The 14,261-nt window shown below is 43.0% G+C and overlaps 1 protein-coding gene across 1 annotated transcript in view; it reads right to left on the bottom strand.

The window, feature by feature from the left end:
* Positions 1-14,261, bottom strand: part of slc9a3r1b (SLC9A3 regulator 1b) — a 50,893-nt gene that overhangs the window by 13,952 nt on the left and 22,680 nt on the right. The window contains exon 2 of the mRNA XM_034712086.1: positions 4,585-4,755. Within this exon, the coding sequence (XP_034567977.1) occupies positions 4,585-4,755 (171 nt within the window). The remainder of the gene's footprint in view (positions 1-4,584; positions 4,756-14,261) is intronic.

Here is a 14,261-nt window from a genome sequence, read left to right as displayed (position 1 = left end):
TCCCTCCACTGAGCTCTGGGTCTACCCGAGGCTTCCATTTAGGCGTACGTGCCAAGAATGCCTCAAAAGGGAGGCGTCCAGGAGACATCCTTATCAAATGCACCTCAGCAGACTCCTTTCAATGCGAAGGAGCAGTGGCTCTGCTCCGAGCTACCTAGTGATGTAAACGTAAAAGCTCCTGACACTATCTCTAAGGTTGAGTCCAACCACATTTCAAAGGAAACTCATTTTGGCCGCTTGTCAGGACCCAAAGCTCATTCACACTTTTAATAATCAACGACTAGTTCAAAACTCCCTTAAAGGAACAACACAAATTTGACAGTCTGTCTAACATGAGTCTGGTTCTGCTTGAGGATTAAGGTGAGCTCAGACTGAGTCCTGTCTGTAAGATGGGACTGGATCTTATCATGTCTTGATGTTGGGTCTTTGTTAATAATATAACATAGAGTACGGTCTAGACCTGCTCTGTTTGTAAAGAGTCTTTGGATGACATTTGTTGTGACAGGGTGCTACATAAATAAAGATGATTGATTGATTTGAACTCTGCCTCTCTCGTCTCGTTCTTCGTGTGAAACACCGTCCCCTCTGTGCAGCTTCACACAGTCGCACTATAGTAATAACTGTCAGGGTTGTGTGTTAAAGACCCAGATGATGCAAAACAACATCTCATAACTACTCAGTCATTGTGCAGCATGAATAAGAGTTTTGTGTCTTCAAGGGTCAGTGATGAATTGGTGCGAGGAGTTTAAATGCCAGCACAGACTCTTTTTTTTCTTATTTACACACACCCAAAAACACATTCTTGCAACCCTGTACGCACAAAATGCCCATCGTAATCAGCTGGCCAGCCCTGAATGATGATTTGTCTTTAATGTATTCAGACTTTAATCCCTCTCAGATTCGTCCTCTCAGTCTGTTTTACATGTGACAGCTGAACTCTGCTGGTCACAAACATGTCAGGCAGCTCCTCCAGCACCAGCTGAGTGTTGTGGGATAAAATCACCATGGGAAAGCATGTGAGAAATGTCTCCAAGGGTGTGTATGTGTGTGTGTGTGTGTGTGTGTGTGTGTGTGTGTGTGTGTGTGTGTGTGTGTGTGTGTGTGTGTGTGTGTGTGTGTGTGTGTGTGTGTGTGTGTGTGTGTGTTTAGGTCATAGGGTGGACCTGCACGTCTAAGCCGGTCCCTCAGAGGAAGCTGGACAATAGCAGCCTGGCAGTAACAGCAGTAACAATGGCTGTCCGCTCCCCACAGAGCCCCGCTCCTCAGTGGGTGGTGTGTCTGTCGGGGGCCTCAGGGGGACTGGAAACCCCAAGCTAGACCCTCAGACGGACCAAAGTTCTGTCCTCTTTTCTTAAACATTTCTTTTGTTCATTTGAAGGGCTAAGCTACAAAATGTCTCATTAGCTGTATTTACACATGCACAGAAATCCCTGAAATGTTCAGGTTGAGCTGCACGTGTGTGAACACAAAACAGCCAAAATTTGTATCCCCTTTGTACCTGAACATTTTCCTGCCAGCTGATGTCAGAGAAAAATCACCCAGTGTGGCTCTAACTGTGGACTGTTGAGTGGACTGTCACAGATGATGTTTAAAGGAGAAGTCCAACATGCCTTCACTTTAAACACTGGCTCATTTCTGACACGCTCCCACGATAAGCACAGTCTGCTTTGGAAATTTTGCAGGCGGCCTTTTTCTTTGCAGAGTTGAGGGCGCATCAGCTGCAAACACTTCTCTGGGTTTTGTTTACCTGTCACTTCTTAGTCACAGAGGCAGTAAAGCCTGGTTTAAACTTTGGCGTCAAATGCTCACCGTAGCCCCCTTACCTAAGCAGAGGCCTACGCATGTAGCCGACATGCATCTCCTTCAAAGTGTAACTACAAGTCAAATTGACACTGACTGCAAGCCCTGTGATTGGTCTGCTGGATGGAATTTTATTTCCTGCATTTACAGCACTTCTGCAATCGCTGCACATCAGCCGTATATGTCATCTCCTCCCTATTCTTCCCTCTAATCATTGCTGTATGATAAACGGTAACATCTATCAGCTCTAAATTAACATAAGTTCTGAATCGCTGTGAAAAAGCAAGCAGAAAATGTAGCAGGGCCGGAAACAGGCGACCTGACTATCAGAGAGACCACACTACACTTTACAAAAGGATTTTTGTGGATAGTGAATATTATCCACACAAATTGTCTAAATTATATTTAAAAAAAATTAGGTCAGCAGGTGAACTGTATTATAATGGGTACATTTGACCTTCTCTACCTATTTTTTAACAGTACAAATTTCTAAACAAATAAACTAAATAATATCTACCCAAAGAAATTGGGTATGCACTGAAGGATGTGCATGCGTCATCACTTCTTCTTTGCTGAGGACAGTTTCGGTTGGCGGGACTCTCCGGTTGTGGTTTGGCATCGTGGTGGAAGGTAGGATTGATATAAGGGCTGCCCACTTCCAAGCAGAAAAATAAAGGACACCCCCGGCAGTGGGGGTGCCACCTTTCAGTGGCCCGACCACCAATGGCCTAATAGTGGGGGGCACCAGTTGTGGTAAATCATAATAAAGACATTGTTTTAATAACGTATTGCCTTAGCTGTTAGCTTGTTTGTTAATTACATATTGCCTGTAATCTACCCATATAACCAGGGTGGCTGTAGTGTAGTGGGTAGAGTTGGTTGTCTCGATTGAGAAGATTGGAGGTTTGATTCCAGCTTTGGGAATTTTCATCTTCTTTCTAAGTTTTGAAATGTACAGTTGTGCTCATAAGTTTACATACCCTCACAGAATTTGTGATATTTTTGGCCATTTTTCAGAGAATATGAATGATAAGAGAAAAACTGTTTTTTCACTCATGGTTAGTGACTGGGTGAAGCAAAATTTTTATCAAATAACTGTGTTTACTCTTTTTATATCATAAAGACAACAGAAACTACCCAAGAAACCATACATTTTGCCAGGGTATGTAAACTTACGAGCACAACTGTATTTAAAAATTGAAGTAGCTTTCACCTGAATAATTTTAGTATTTCATCATAGTAAAATAAAGGTAGTTTTCACTTGGTAAAACTACGTAAAATTTACACTATTAAATAGAGTGCAAATTGTTACCTCAATTTTATTGAGTAGAACTATAGGTTGATTTTTATAGTGCACCTTCAAGCATTTTGGTGGAGTATTGCTGCGCAACGTGGACATATTGACGCATAAGTATGAAGTGCTGACGTCAGCATCAGCCACTGCTGCGTAGGGTCTCCCCAGAAGTATTAACCAGGCCTCAGGGTGAGAGCTGGCTCACTCCTTAGAAACTCAGCTCCAGGAAAAAAGTGCTATTTCCACTCACAGCATGAAAAACATGCAATGTCATGCAGTAATGATGATTATGTTTGTTGACAATGTTGATCAACTGTTGCACCTCAGGATAAAAGTGAACATGGCCGACAACAAGCAGCAGATTCAGAGCACAGAGACATTCCCCAACCAGCTGATTTACACATTGGAGCAAAGTTCATTATTTTCACTCTGTGGTTTTAACTTGAAGTTAGAATGATTTCAGTTTAATAGTAGCTTTAGTTAGATAGCACAAAACAAGGGGAACACTTCTTACCCTGAGACTGTGAGGACATTAAACTTTTACAACTGGAAACATGTTACAGCAGCACTAATACTTCTACCAGAGAGTACCAGAGAGAACTTATCCTCCTCTTCTCAGGGAGTCAAGGGAGTCAGGCCTGTCTGTTGTTTGACGTGTCCCTGCTCTGATTCGACCACATGTTGGTGAAGTGTATCACACTGAATAAACCAGAGACTCTCAGTGTTTAGGTTTTTCTCACACACACATCTCTGTATCTGGCAGACGGTGTAAGAAGCTGTGTGTAAGGAGGCCGATACAGTGACAGTCACACCAGAGTCCACAGAGGATTTAGGACCTCACACAGCGACTGTTTGTTCACATCACATTCCTCTGAACTCACAGTTAACTTTGGGAAAAAGAGCTGACCACGAGCCTGACTCCGATACTGTCTGAGAATATTTAGTGTGAGAAGTCGGATTACTTCACGCATTAGCGGATGAAGTATGAGGTCCTGTATTTCAAAGCTAAATGTCCCTAACAATGCAAGTGTGTCACAAAAGCATATTTCATACCAGAAAAGGGATTGTTGGTTATTTTTATCACAGCTGGAAATCACTACAGGAAGTCTAGAGTGGAAATATGGCAGACAGGATGTGCAGCTATAACGCAACTCTAATCAGTTACTTCTAATAAAGCAGGAGCAAAACAACACACACTTTTTACTCGAATAGAAGGACAGAGAGGAGTGTAAAAACAGACTCTGGTAACATGTTTCCTGCAGTAAAAGTTTAACATCCAGGCTCTGAGATATCCTCACAGTCTCAAAGTAGAGCGTGTCCCTCTGAACTGTTTGTGTGCTCAGCTAACTGAAGCTACCCTCATATTTGGACTGAAATAAATCTAACTTTAAATCAAAGAAAAGCACAGGATCATTTTACAGCATGAAAATGTCCCTTTCCGGACACCATACTGAGCTGACAGAGTTCCAGCCCTGACCTGACTGCAGTACCTGGACTATCCTGTCTCTGGGCAGCAGGCCGGACCGCTCTGCTGGAGAGTTTTCATCCACAGCTCGGATGTACTGTCCCGGCCGCGCCCTCTCGCTGTGCAGGTTGAAGCCATACCCGTTAGAACCTCGCTGGATCACACACAGACGAGGCCGCTGCTCAGTGATGACCTCCTGAAAGAGGAGAGAGAGAGAGAGAGTACATTAACAGTCTGTTTAATGCATCAGTACACAAGCACCGGTTTTTAGATCTACCTCCACCATGGGCGGGTGTTCAGGGAGAACGAGAGGCACAAAGATCACAGAGAGCTCCAGTGAGTCGTTAACCATGAAAATGAAGCCGAGGTTGAACATGCAGGTGGCTGCTGCATGCTGATGTGTTGTGTTCTGTGTTTTTGATAACAAGGAGTAAACGGAGGCTGTTTTTTTCAGCTCCACGTGACTCCAAGCTGCTCGCCAGGAAGGAAGAGGGTCTCAGAGGCGTGCGATTGGAGCTCCACAGGCTGGGAAGGATTTATTTGGAGAATTCAGGGAGGGGGGTCGACGGCCATGTCGGCCTGAGGAAGGGACTGGTTCCGGTGTGGTCCTCAGCCCTGCCCGCTCCAGACCCTGAGGAGGACAATGGGAGCTGGGCGTTGACCTCTGACCAGCCTCCCTATGCTCTCTCCCCGAGCTCTGGGATGGCAGGAAGAGTTAGAGCTGCATTGTCATCCAGGAAAAAACTCCAGCTTTAGTTATGAACCTCCCTTCCGCTTTCTGTATGAAGCACTTTCTTTATTTAGCATTGATGGCTTTGTCATCACAGAGAGTGAGACATCAGGACAGAGTGAAATCAAGGAGAGACAACGCCGGTCAGAGTAATCTTTGTCACTGTGACCGAGTCTGACCTAACACCCAGCTCCACATCAGAGTGGCGGTGAGCCTCCGCCCTCCGTACACCGAAAACACCAAGACAATGAACAAACTATAAATAATTCAGAGAGAGTGAGTCACTTTCTGAGGAACACAGGAGCAGGAGGGTGGCTGATTTAAGAGGATTCAGGGAGTGTGTACCTTATAATAACTAAGACAGGTCTCATTTAGCCTTTTACCTCATGTGCTGAGTGATCAACACTTCCCTGGATTATATAAAACAAATGCTCTGAGGTAATACTCGTCCATCTTACCCTCTGACAACCAGAAGCACATGTTTTTAACTGTTTTTTTTCTCTCTCTTTATTTGGAAAAGTACAATAGTACAATTCCTTTTGCATGTTACATTTCAGCATTGCAAACATCTGTTAGTCCATTGTAGACTGTTCATCCATGGTATAATCCGCCCCTTCCACCTGGGATTTGGGAAAGGTTATCATCCTTTTTGTGATTCCCCAAAAAACAAACTAAAAAATAAGAGTAGTTTGAGAGAGCGGGTTATCACAAAGGACAGATTTACTTCAAATTAAATCGGATCTTAGCGGTTTTACATACTCAGTCCATTTTGTTCAGATCCAACAAATTTTTTCATCTTGCACTCTGAGGGGAAAATGTCCATTATGTAAATCTCATGCACAATATTAAACAATTCCTCAATGGTGGGTGGTTCTATTTTTAACCATTTTCTTGTGATGGCTTTTTTTACTTGCTGACAATAGTATACCAAGTCATTTTTTTGTCATTAATATTCAAATTTTCCAATGATATATCACCCACATACAGATTACAACTATATACACTACCGGCCACAAGTTTGGACACACCTTCTCATTCAATGTATTTTTATTTATTTTAATACTTTTTGACATTGTAGATTAATACTGAAGACATCAAAACTATGAAATAATATGGCAATCCATTGTGCACTAACCCTACCTCTGAACAACACAACTGATGGTCTCAAACACATTAAGAAGGCAAGTCATACAAATGAACTCTTGACAAGGCTCATGTTAATTAGAAACCATTCCAGGAGACCACTTCATGAAGCAGACTGAGAGAATACCAAGAGTGTGCAAAGCTGTCAGGGAGGAAAAAGGGGGCTACTTTACAGAATCTAAAATATAAAACATATTCTGGTTTGTTTAACACTTTTTTGTTAATTAAAAAATTTCATATATGTTCTTTCATAGTTTCGATGTCTTTGGTATTAATCTAGTGTTTCAAATAATTAAAATAAATACAAACCCTTGAATGGGAAGGTGTTTCCAAACTTTTGACTAGTAGTGTAATACATTTAATTTGAGATAAACACAAGGTACTTGAGCTGAAAGAAAAGATGAGCGCTTCAGTGAAGAAACCAACCCCACTATGCCCTCTACTGATACATTTAGTGACCTACCCTGTGGCTCCTGATGTCCCCCAGAGCCTGAGATAGAAAGGACAGATGGGAGGCGAGAGCCAACACATCACTGGGGTTAGCAAGTGGGCTCCTCCCTTCAGGGATGTTTCCTTTAGTTTGGCCCATGACACCTCAGAGAGGCTGAACAGTTAACTCTGGCATGCCAGGGCAATTCCCCTCCATGCCAGAGTTAACTGTCCATCACATCCACCAGCAGAACACCACAATTTAATAACCCAACCCATAGAGTATTGCCACATCAACAGACCGAGGCTCCGTACATGCAAGCTCCATGTAGTGACAACACCAATACTACCTACTCTAGCACCTTATCCCTAGCAGCCGCCACCACCCAAGACACAACAAGAAGAGTCTGCAGCTAGATATTACATATTTACAACAAGCACATTCTATATATGATTATGGATCTCTTCCCAGTAAGTTTTAATAGCCTGGCAATTCCCAGAAGTAAATGTTTTGAACCTGGAAAAAGTTTCTGTCACCTTTGGTCCCATTCCTGGGAAAAACAGAAGCACGAGAATTTCATGAAGAGGATATATTATTCTTAATAAAGCCAAAGAAGGACTTTATTTTAATGAGGTCATGTGGTACGTACTACAACACTAAACTAAGCACAATTTTGCCCATCAATATAGATGATGTTTTTGCACTTCAGGACACTGAAAGGACAAAAAGACATTTAAACCAGCTTTGGAGTAAGTTGCAACCAACCCGCGCCGAAATTAAGTTGGCATAAAAGTGGCAAAACATCTGCAGTTCCTCAGGTGTCCATTGGAGGCTGTGTCCAAAAGAGTCAGAAACTCACTCTGTGGGAATCATGATGGTTGGCTAGCTCATTTCGAAGCTAATGAACTTAAAGCTACATAAGAACAGTTCACAAACCAGCGTGTGAAGTCACGGTAGATGTGAGCATCATTGATACGTTTTCTGTGACTTCTTTAAGTCATTTTATCCTTGGCAGTCCGGAGACACTCTCCAGGCTAACTCATGAAATCAACGATTCCCATGACCGGTATATTTACTGTGTGTGTGTGTCTTTGTGCAAATGTTGGGTGTGATTTTGAATATTGATTTTTCTTTCATGTCAGGAAGTTGAGCAAGCGCAGAGGGAAGCAGATTTAGGGAAGATGTGTCAACAGTTCCCGTCACATACTTCCTGCTCAGAGGAAACTTTGTGTCACAGAAAGAGAGAGTGTGCTCACCTCAAAACACCACCTCTCTGTTCTGAGAGGAACAGTTCACACAATAGAAGAGTGTGTCTGTGGTATATTGATAATCCTGCATCATTGTGTGGATGATTCTAAGAGGAAGAATTAAACTGCCCTCAGGCCTGTGTGAAACAGATATCAAGCTGTACTTCTGTTTCAGGCTCAGCTGACTGTACATGGAGGAGTTATATAATATCGGTTTGTAATCTGCAGAACGTCTGAATAACGCTCTGCAGTTGTTCTCATGTCGCTGACAGCTGTGTTACTGTATGGAGACCTCACATTAGACGAATTGATAAGTAACTTGAGCGTATTGCAGAAACAAGAACACACACATCTGTTGAGTAGTTGGTCCTCAGTGTCCCGTCCTGTCTTGTGTGTGTTCAGCAGATTCCACAGATTTCAGCCCGGCGTGGAGATTCTTCTGCCCTCCTCTTCGACACAAACCCTCCTCTGTTGTCCCTGCCAGAACCTCTCTCACCCTCTTCCCCCTCCGTAGGGATGCCTAGCATCAGCAAGAGCACTCAATGAGTGTCACTGCATCTGATGCCGAGTGTGTGGATCGCCCTCGATGTCCCAGCTGCTTTCCGGTGTCTCATTTGCATACTAGTTTGAGGCCGTGGTGCTAATGCTGTTTCACTCTGCATTCTGAGGTCAATAATTCACACAACTAAAACATGACATCAGACCTTCAGCGGTTACTCTAAGAGTACACGGCAATTCTCTGTTCAGTCTTTGCTATGGCATTTCTGAAATTTTAAGAAGGAGAAAAGAGAGGTTGATTTAAAGAGTGGGTGTTACACTCGAGCAGGTAAGATACGTAATGCAATCACAGATGACGCATTAATCAGCAACCATGATGAAGAAAGTGAAGTTGCAGAGCTCTCATCAGGAGCATATCTGATCAGCAGGCACAACAGTTGACCATTCTGATTCACTGATCATCACTACGGTCCAATTCATCTCTGCAGAGAACGCCAACATGAATCCTGACTCCTACGCACAGGGCACCTAAATAAAATAAGAAACTGAACGAGCTAACGAGCTGGATACCTACTAATTAGCTCTAACATATCAATAAAATGATGTGAGAATTTGACTGAGTGTAAAAACTATCAAACTTCTTGGACAATCTCTTACTCGGGGAATCCACAGGATGCGTGTGCGCCGCGTTACGGCTGCGACACGGCTCTGCTCCGTCCCGGGGCTTTCGCCCTGGTCCATAGGATGCGTGTTTGGAGCGGCGCGCACTCCGGAGCAGGAAACTCAAGATCCCTCGAGAACTCCAAAACGCGCGAGAACAACACAGTATAAACTTTTCCTCGTCCATGGTGTCGGATATCTTTTGAGACTGACGTCTGGCCCGATGCCACAGGTTATGACGTAATGTTGAAGAAGTGGTGAAATTTACGATCTTGTGTTTGCACATGGTGTTTATTTTGAAAGTGAGCGGATGTTGAATACGATCCTCGTGCCTGACTTCCGGGATAGTTCGATCATTTCTGTGTCGATTGACGCGTGCTGGGCGCGGGGAGCGGCGAAAATAGACTCCCCGCGTATCTCTGGCAGAGCGGCGCGGCGGAACGCTCCAGAGACGGAGCTGAGACGCGCCGCAGCGCGCCCTGTGGACTCTAGAGCATTGACTTGAATGGGAACCTATTTGCTGCGACGTGCGCGGCGCAGCCGTAACGTAACGCGACGCATCCTGTGGATCTTGGGCTTGAGTCATACAAAGTGTACAGACAGACAGATTATTTTTCTGATGATTACATGAACAAAGCTCCAAAAGGCTCAAACAAGACCCAGAGGTTAAGTTCAGGGACTGATTTAGCTGAGGTGACACCTTGGAGACGGCTGGCAGCTCCCACCTGTCACTCAGAGACGCCACACCCTCTGATGTGAAGTTAGACATTTTAACGTGGGGCTCTATGGGGATTGACTCACTTTAGGAGACAGCCTCAAGTGGACATTAGGCGGAACTGCATTTTTTGGGACTTGAGCAATGACTTCATTTTTTTTGCCCCGGTGGCTCTAGTGCAGGGGTTCCCAAAGTTTGAGTCGGGAACCCCTGGGGGAGTCGCGAGACAAAAATGGGGTTTTTTTTTAAGTTATCTAAAAATAGTACATTTGACTCATTATAGTAAAATATATGGACAAAAATAGTATCTAAACTTGAAATAAAAGCTTGAACATCCTAAAAATGTAATGAGTTTTCTTCCTTTCTTTTTTGCCAGATGACTCCTAAGTTTTGGATTAGTGACAGTTAATCTTGAAAAGCATCAGTAGCAGTAGGTTAATTCATAACGGCACAGGAAATACCGCCACATGCTCATATCGGTAGGCTAATTTGGGGGTCTCGAGTCTAGCTGCAGTGGTTGCTGCTTAACTGTGTTCCCAGTATAACTCATGAGTTGCTGCAACTTTGTTTTTGGACTAACCATCAGCAGAGAGAATCATGTCCCTTGGGGTTCAGAGAAAAGTAACACAGGGCAGTTTGAACACACATGTCATTGGCTAACCCACAAAAGTCCCTGCATCTTTATCTGCAGCTCACAGCTTATCTACATGTCTAAAGATGTTACAGCCCCCCCACAGTCTGATGTAACCCTGTTTTAGAAAGGTCTCTGGTTTTCTTCAGAAAGCTGAGATAACCAGGAGATATGATAACAAAGTTCAACTTACAGGCCTGAAGAAACCATGAAGAATCTCTGGAGTCTAAACAGTAAAATTACATTTGTGGAAATGCTTTGCTCCCTGGAATCTAACAGGGAATGTTTTAAATTACAGCTTTTAAAACTGAATTTCTGTTACGGTCAAAGAAATGTTCAAGAAAGGTTTTTGCGTGATTGTGTTGATATGAATGACAGAATGATCTGACTATGGTACACATAAAATACTAACAATTTTATATCTGATTTATAACTTTCTTTGAGGCCGTGGTTGAGCTCCAAATTTTAGCTCTCTGCCCACAGTCCACAAAACGGACCACTGGTGTATAAATCTGACTCTGAGCCCTTTGCTGCATGTCGTTCCTTTCTCTCTTCCCAGTTTTCTGTTCTATCCACAGTCCTCTAAATAAAGGAAAGGAAAGCCTACTGACACACTAATGACCTCTTACAGAAACATTATGACCCTGTGCTTTGAGCAAACGCTAACAGCATGCTCAAATAAATAAACCCAAAAGCCAAATGCTAATGTAGGTACGTTAACATGCTCATTATGAAAATGCTTCATGTTAATAAAGAGAAGTTCAAAGGATTTTAAATGTGCAGATTGTTATTGTAGCATTTTAGCATGCAAACAGTTGTCAATTAGCATTGAACACAGTGCAGCAGAGCCTGAGGGAGCTGTCTTCTGTGCTTTCACATCATAATCCAACATGTTGGACGAGACAGGCCCCTTGATGGTGCAAGAGAAAGAGGTTGAGGATCATTAAAGTTGCTGAAAGTTCTCTTAAGAGGTCAGTAAATATCTGAACAAAATCTTTATGGAAATCCATCCATGTTTGTTGAAATAATTTGATTTAATGTAGTCGACCTCTAAGCTTCCCCTCCAGCATGTGTCATTTAATGTCAGCATTTAGGTCTCACAAAAAGAACCGTCAAGCTCCAGGTCCTGTTTTTTACCTTCCAGGTAGCCCCAGGTGAGTGTTAAATAGGGTAAATAGATGAATTTGCATCTTGAAAAACTTCTCAGTGAGCAGTCAACTTCCTCTGTCCTAACTGTCCATCATGTTTATCGCCTGCTGCCACCCTCTGACTCTGATGCTGGGGACTGAAATCTGCCAGACGCTCCTGCTGATTCTGTTCAACAGAGGAGCAGAGGAGCGCTGGAACTGGGAGCGATTCAGTCTCTGGCACAGAGGGGGTGTATGTGTGTATGTGTGTATGTGTGTACGTGTGTATGTGCGCATGTGTGTATGTGCGCATGTGTGTATGTGCGTATGTGTGTATGTGCGGGTGTGAGTGTGTGCGTGTGAGTGTGTGAAAGAGATGCCAGCAGCTGTAGAGCTGTCACTCAGCCTGCCAATAACTTCATATTTTCCCCCATGCTTAACCAGAAGACGAATGTGAAGCTACAGGCCTGAGAATGACTTCGAATGAAACACAAAAACAGATTTAAACATCTCTCATTTTCTTCCTCTATGCATAACTCTACAATAAAAGCTATATATCATTGTGGACTTGTCATTCCTATGGTGGCCTTGAAGGTAAAAGGCCGTTAAAATTTAACAAATAAAGAAGCTGAATTTTTTTTAAGTATGATTTGACTGGAACAATCCTTTAAACTATAAAAAGTTGGGCAGAAAGTTGTGCCTCACTGTTTTTTGGAAGTCATCTTGTTACTAGGGGGCACTGCAGTGAGAAATAGAAATGCAGGCCAGATGTTGTGGTATTCTCCAGTGCAGAAAAATCATAATGAGGATTTTAATTTATTTTTTTTTACACTTTCCATAATATAAAATGTAGAGCTGTAATGATATAATGAATTCATGATAGGATAATATACGATAAATGATGCCAGGTTCATGACATTCATGAGATTGCCTCCCAGACTGTTATTGTTGATGCTTTTATTTTGCATTTTTCACTGTCTTCCTGTTTTGACAACAAGCAGCCTTTTATTTTGAAGGGAAAAATATATACTTCCTCTACACCATAAGTTACCGAAGCTAACAAAAACATCCAAGAGAATGATCAGTAGTAAAAATGTTTGATGTCTCAGCGCCCCCTAAAGAGAGATGGGCTCTCACGCTGTTTGACACTAGCTTTGTCTACTTGATTATGGATGTAAATGGTATATAGATAAAGTATAAAAAAATGTTAAATGGCGGTCAAATCTCTTTGACAGGCCGACTTGGTATCGTCAATGTGTGAGAAATAATGGCAACATTTTCATCTGCTGCTGCCATGTCTGTAAACCTTTATTGAGCTCCAGACAGACAGAGACGTCTAACATGAGAAGTCGACAGATGCTGAAAAAAGGGTACAAATATTATTTTTTTTATCTCACTGATTTAAATCGCCTTTTAGATCAAGTGGCAACCTCCACCTCAAAATATGAGTCAAATGCAGAGGTGCTAAAAAGTGCAGTTCATCAAGGATCCGCTTGAGGCCGGAAACCACATACACACTGATTCAAAAAATCCGATCTTTACAGCAGAAATAAACATGTGTACAGCCTGGTTCAAAAGACGAGTGTAGTCTGGATAGCTCATTTCTTGATCAGCACACACTGTACCCGGGGTGATTTTTTTTTCTAAAGCGGCAATTTCAAAGATATTGAGATTACGAGTCTTCCAATGAGAGGCACAGCTGACTTGATTGACAGGCGGGAACACTGTAGCTGTTGGCTAGGAGGCTCAAACTCCGCCTCTTTACGGCACACTCACTTGACAGCAACAATATGGCTGCCGCCGACAATTGGCCTCAAAACAGCGCTTCAGAAACAGATGGGTGACGTCACGGATACTCTGTCCATATTTCATACAGTCTATGGTATAGATGTTTTATTGTCTGTAGTGTTTGCTCTAAAGGTTGTGTGTTTCTGAAATGTTGTGATGTTTTATGAAAATTGTGAAATCGTGAATTTTCCTCTTCAGGGCCACGGTACCTTCCTGCAGAGCTCACATGCCGGTATTTTCTAACTTTATGCAAACAACTCACTAAAGTATTTCCACTCTCCCTCAATCCAAACAGCTGACTTCATCCTGTAAACTCCTGAATCCTGCAGTTCATAAACCACCACATTAGCTTTATGTGTGCATGCAGAAACATCAACTAAGAGGATAAATAATGTCCTCTTTAATCTCCACATATCTCTCTCCTCCTGCTGCCTTCCAAACCCCCCTGTTGGTGTAACAGGAGGGCAGCTCTCCCGTGAGTTCAGCCTCTTTGATCAGCGTTAAGAACAAACTGGAGTGACACTCTGCAAGGTAGCGTGGTTACTGTGTGACGGGACAGACTGTTGGCCGTGTGACTGTCATGTGTCGGTTTGGACGGAGATTAACAGCCTCAAGGACACGCTGGATAAATGTTTGATGGAAACTTGGTTCCTTTTTAACCACAGCAGCACAACTTTAGTGCTGTTGAGTGTTCAGAGTGCACCACTCTCCTAGGCAGGACGGGGGTGTTGGA

The sequence above is a fragment of the Notolabrus celidotus genome, chromosome 20, assembly GCF_009762535.1.
Source record: "Notolabrus celidotus isolate fNotCel1 chromosome 20, fNotCel1.pri, whole genome shotgun sequence".
Lineage (NCBI taxonomy): Eukaryota > Metazoa > Chordata > Actinopteri > Labriformes > Labridae > Notolabrus > Notolabrus celidotus.
Note: the sequence above shows the minus strand (reverse complement) of the source record. Positions and strands in the feature narration are given on the sequence as shown.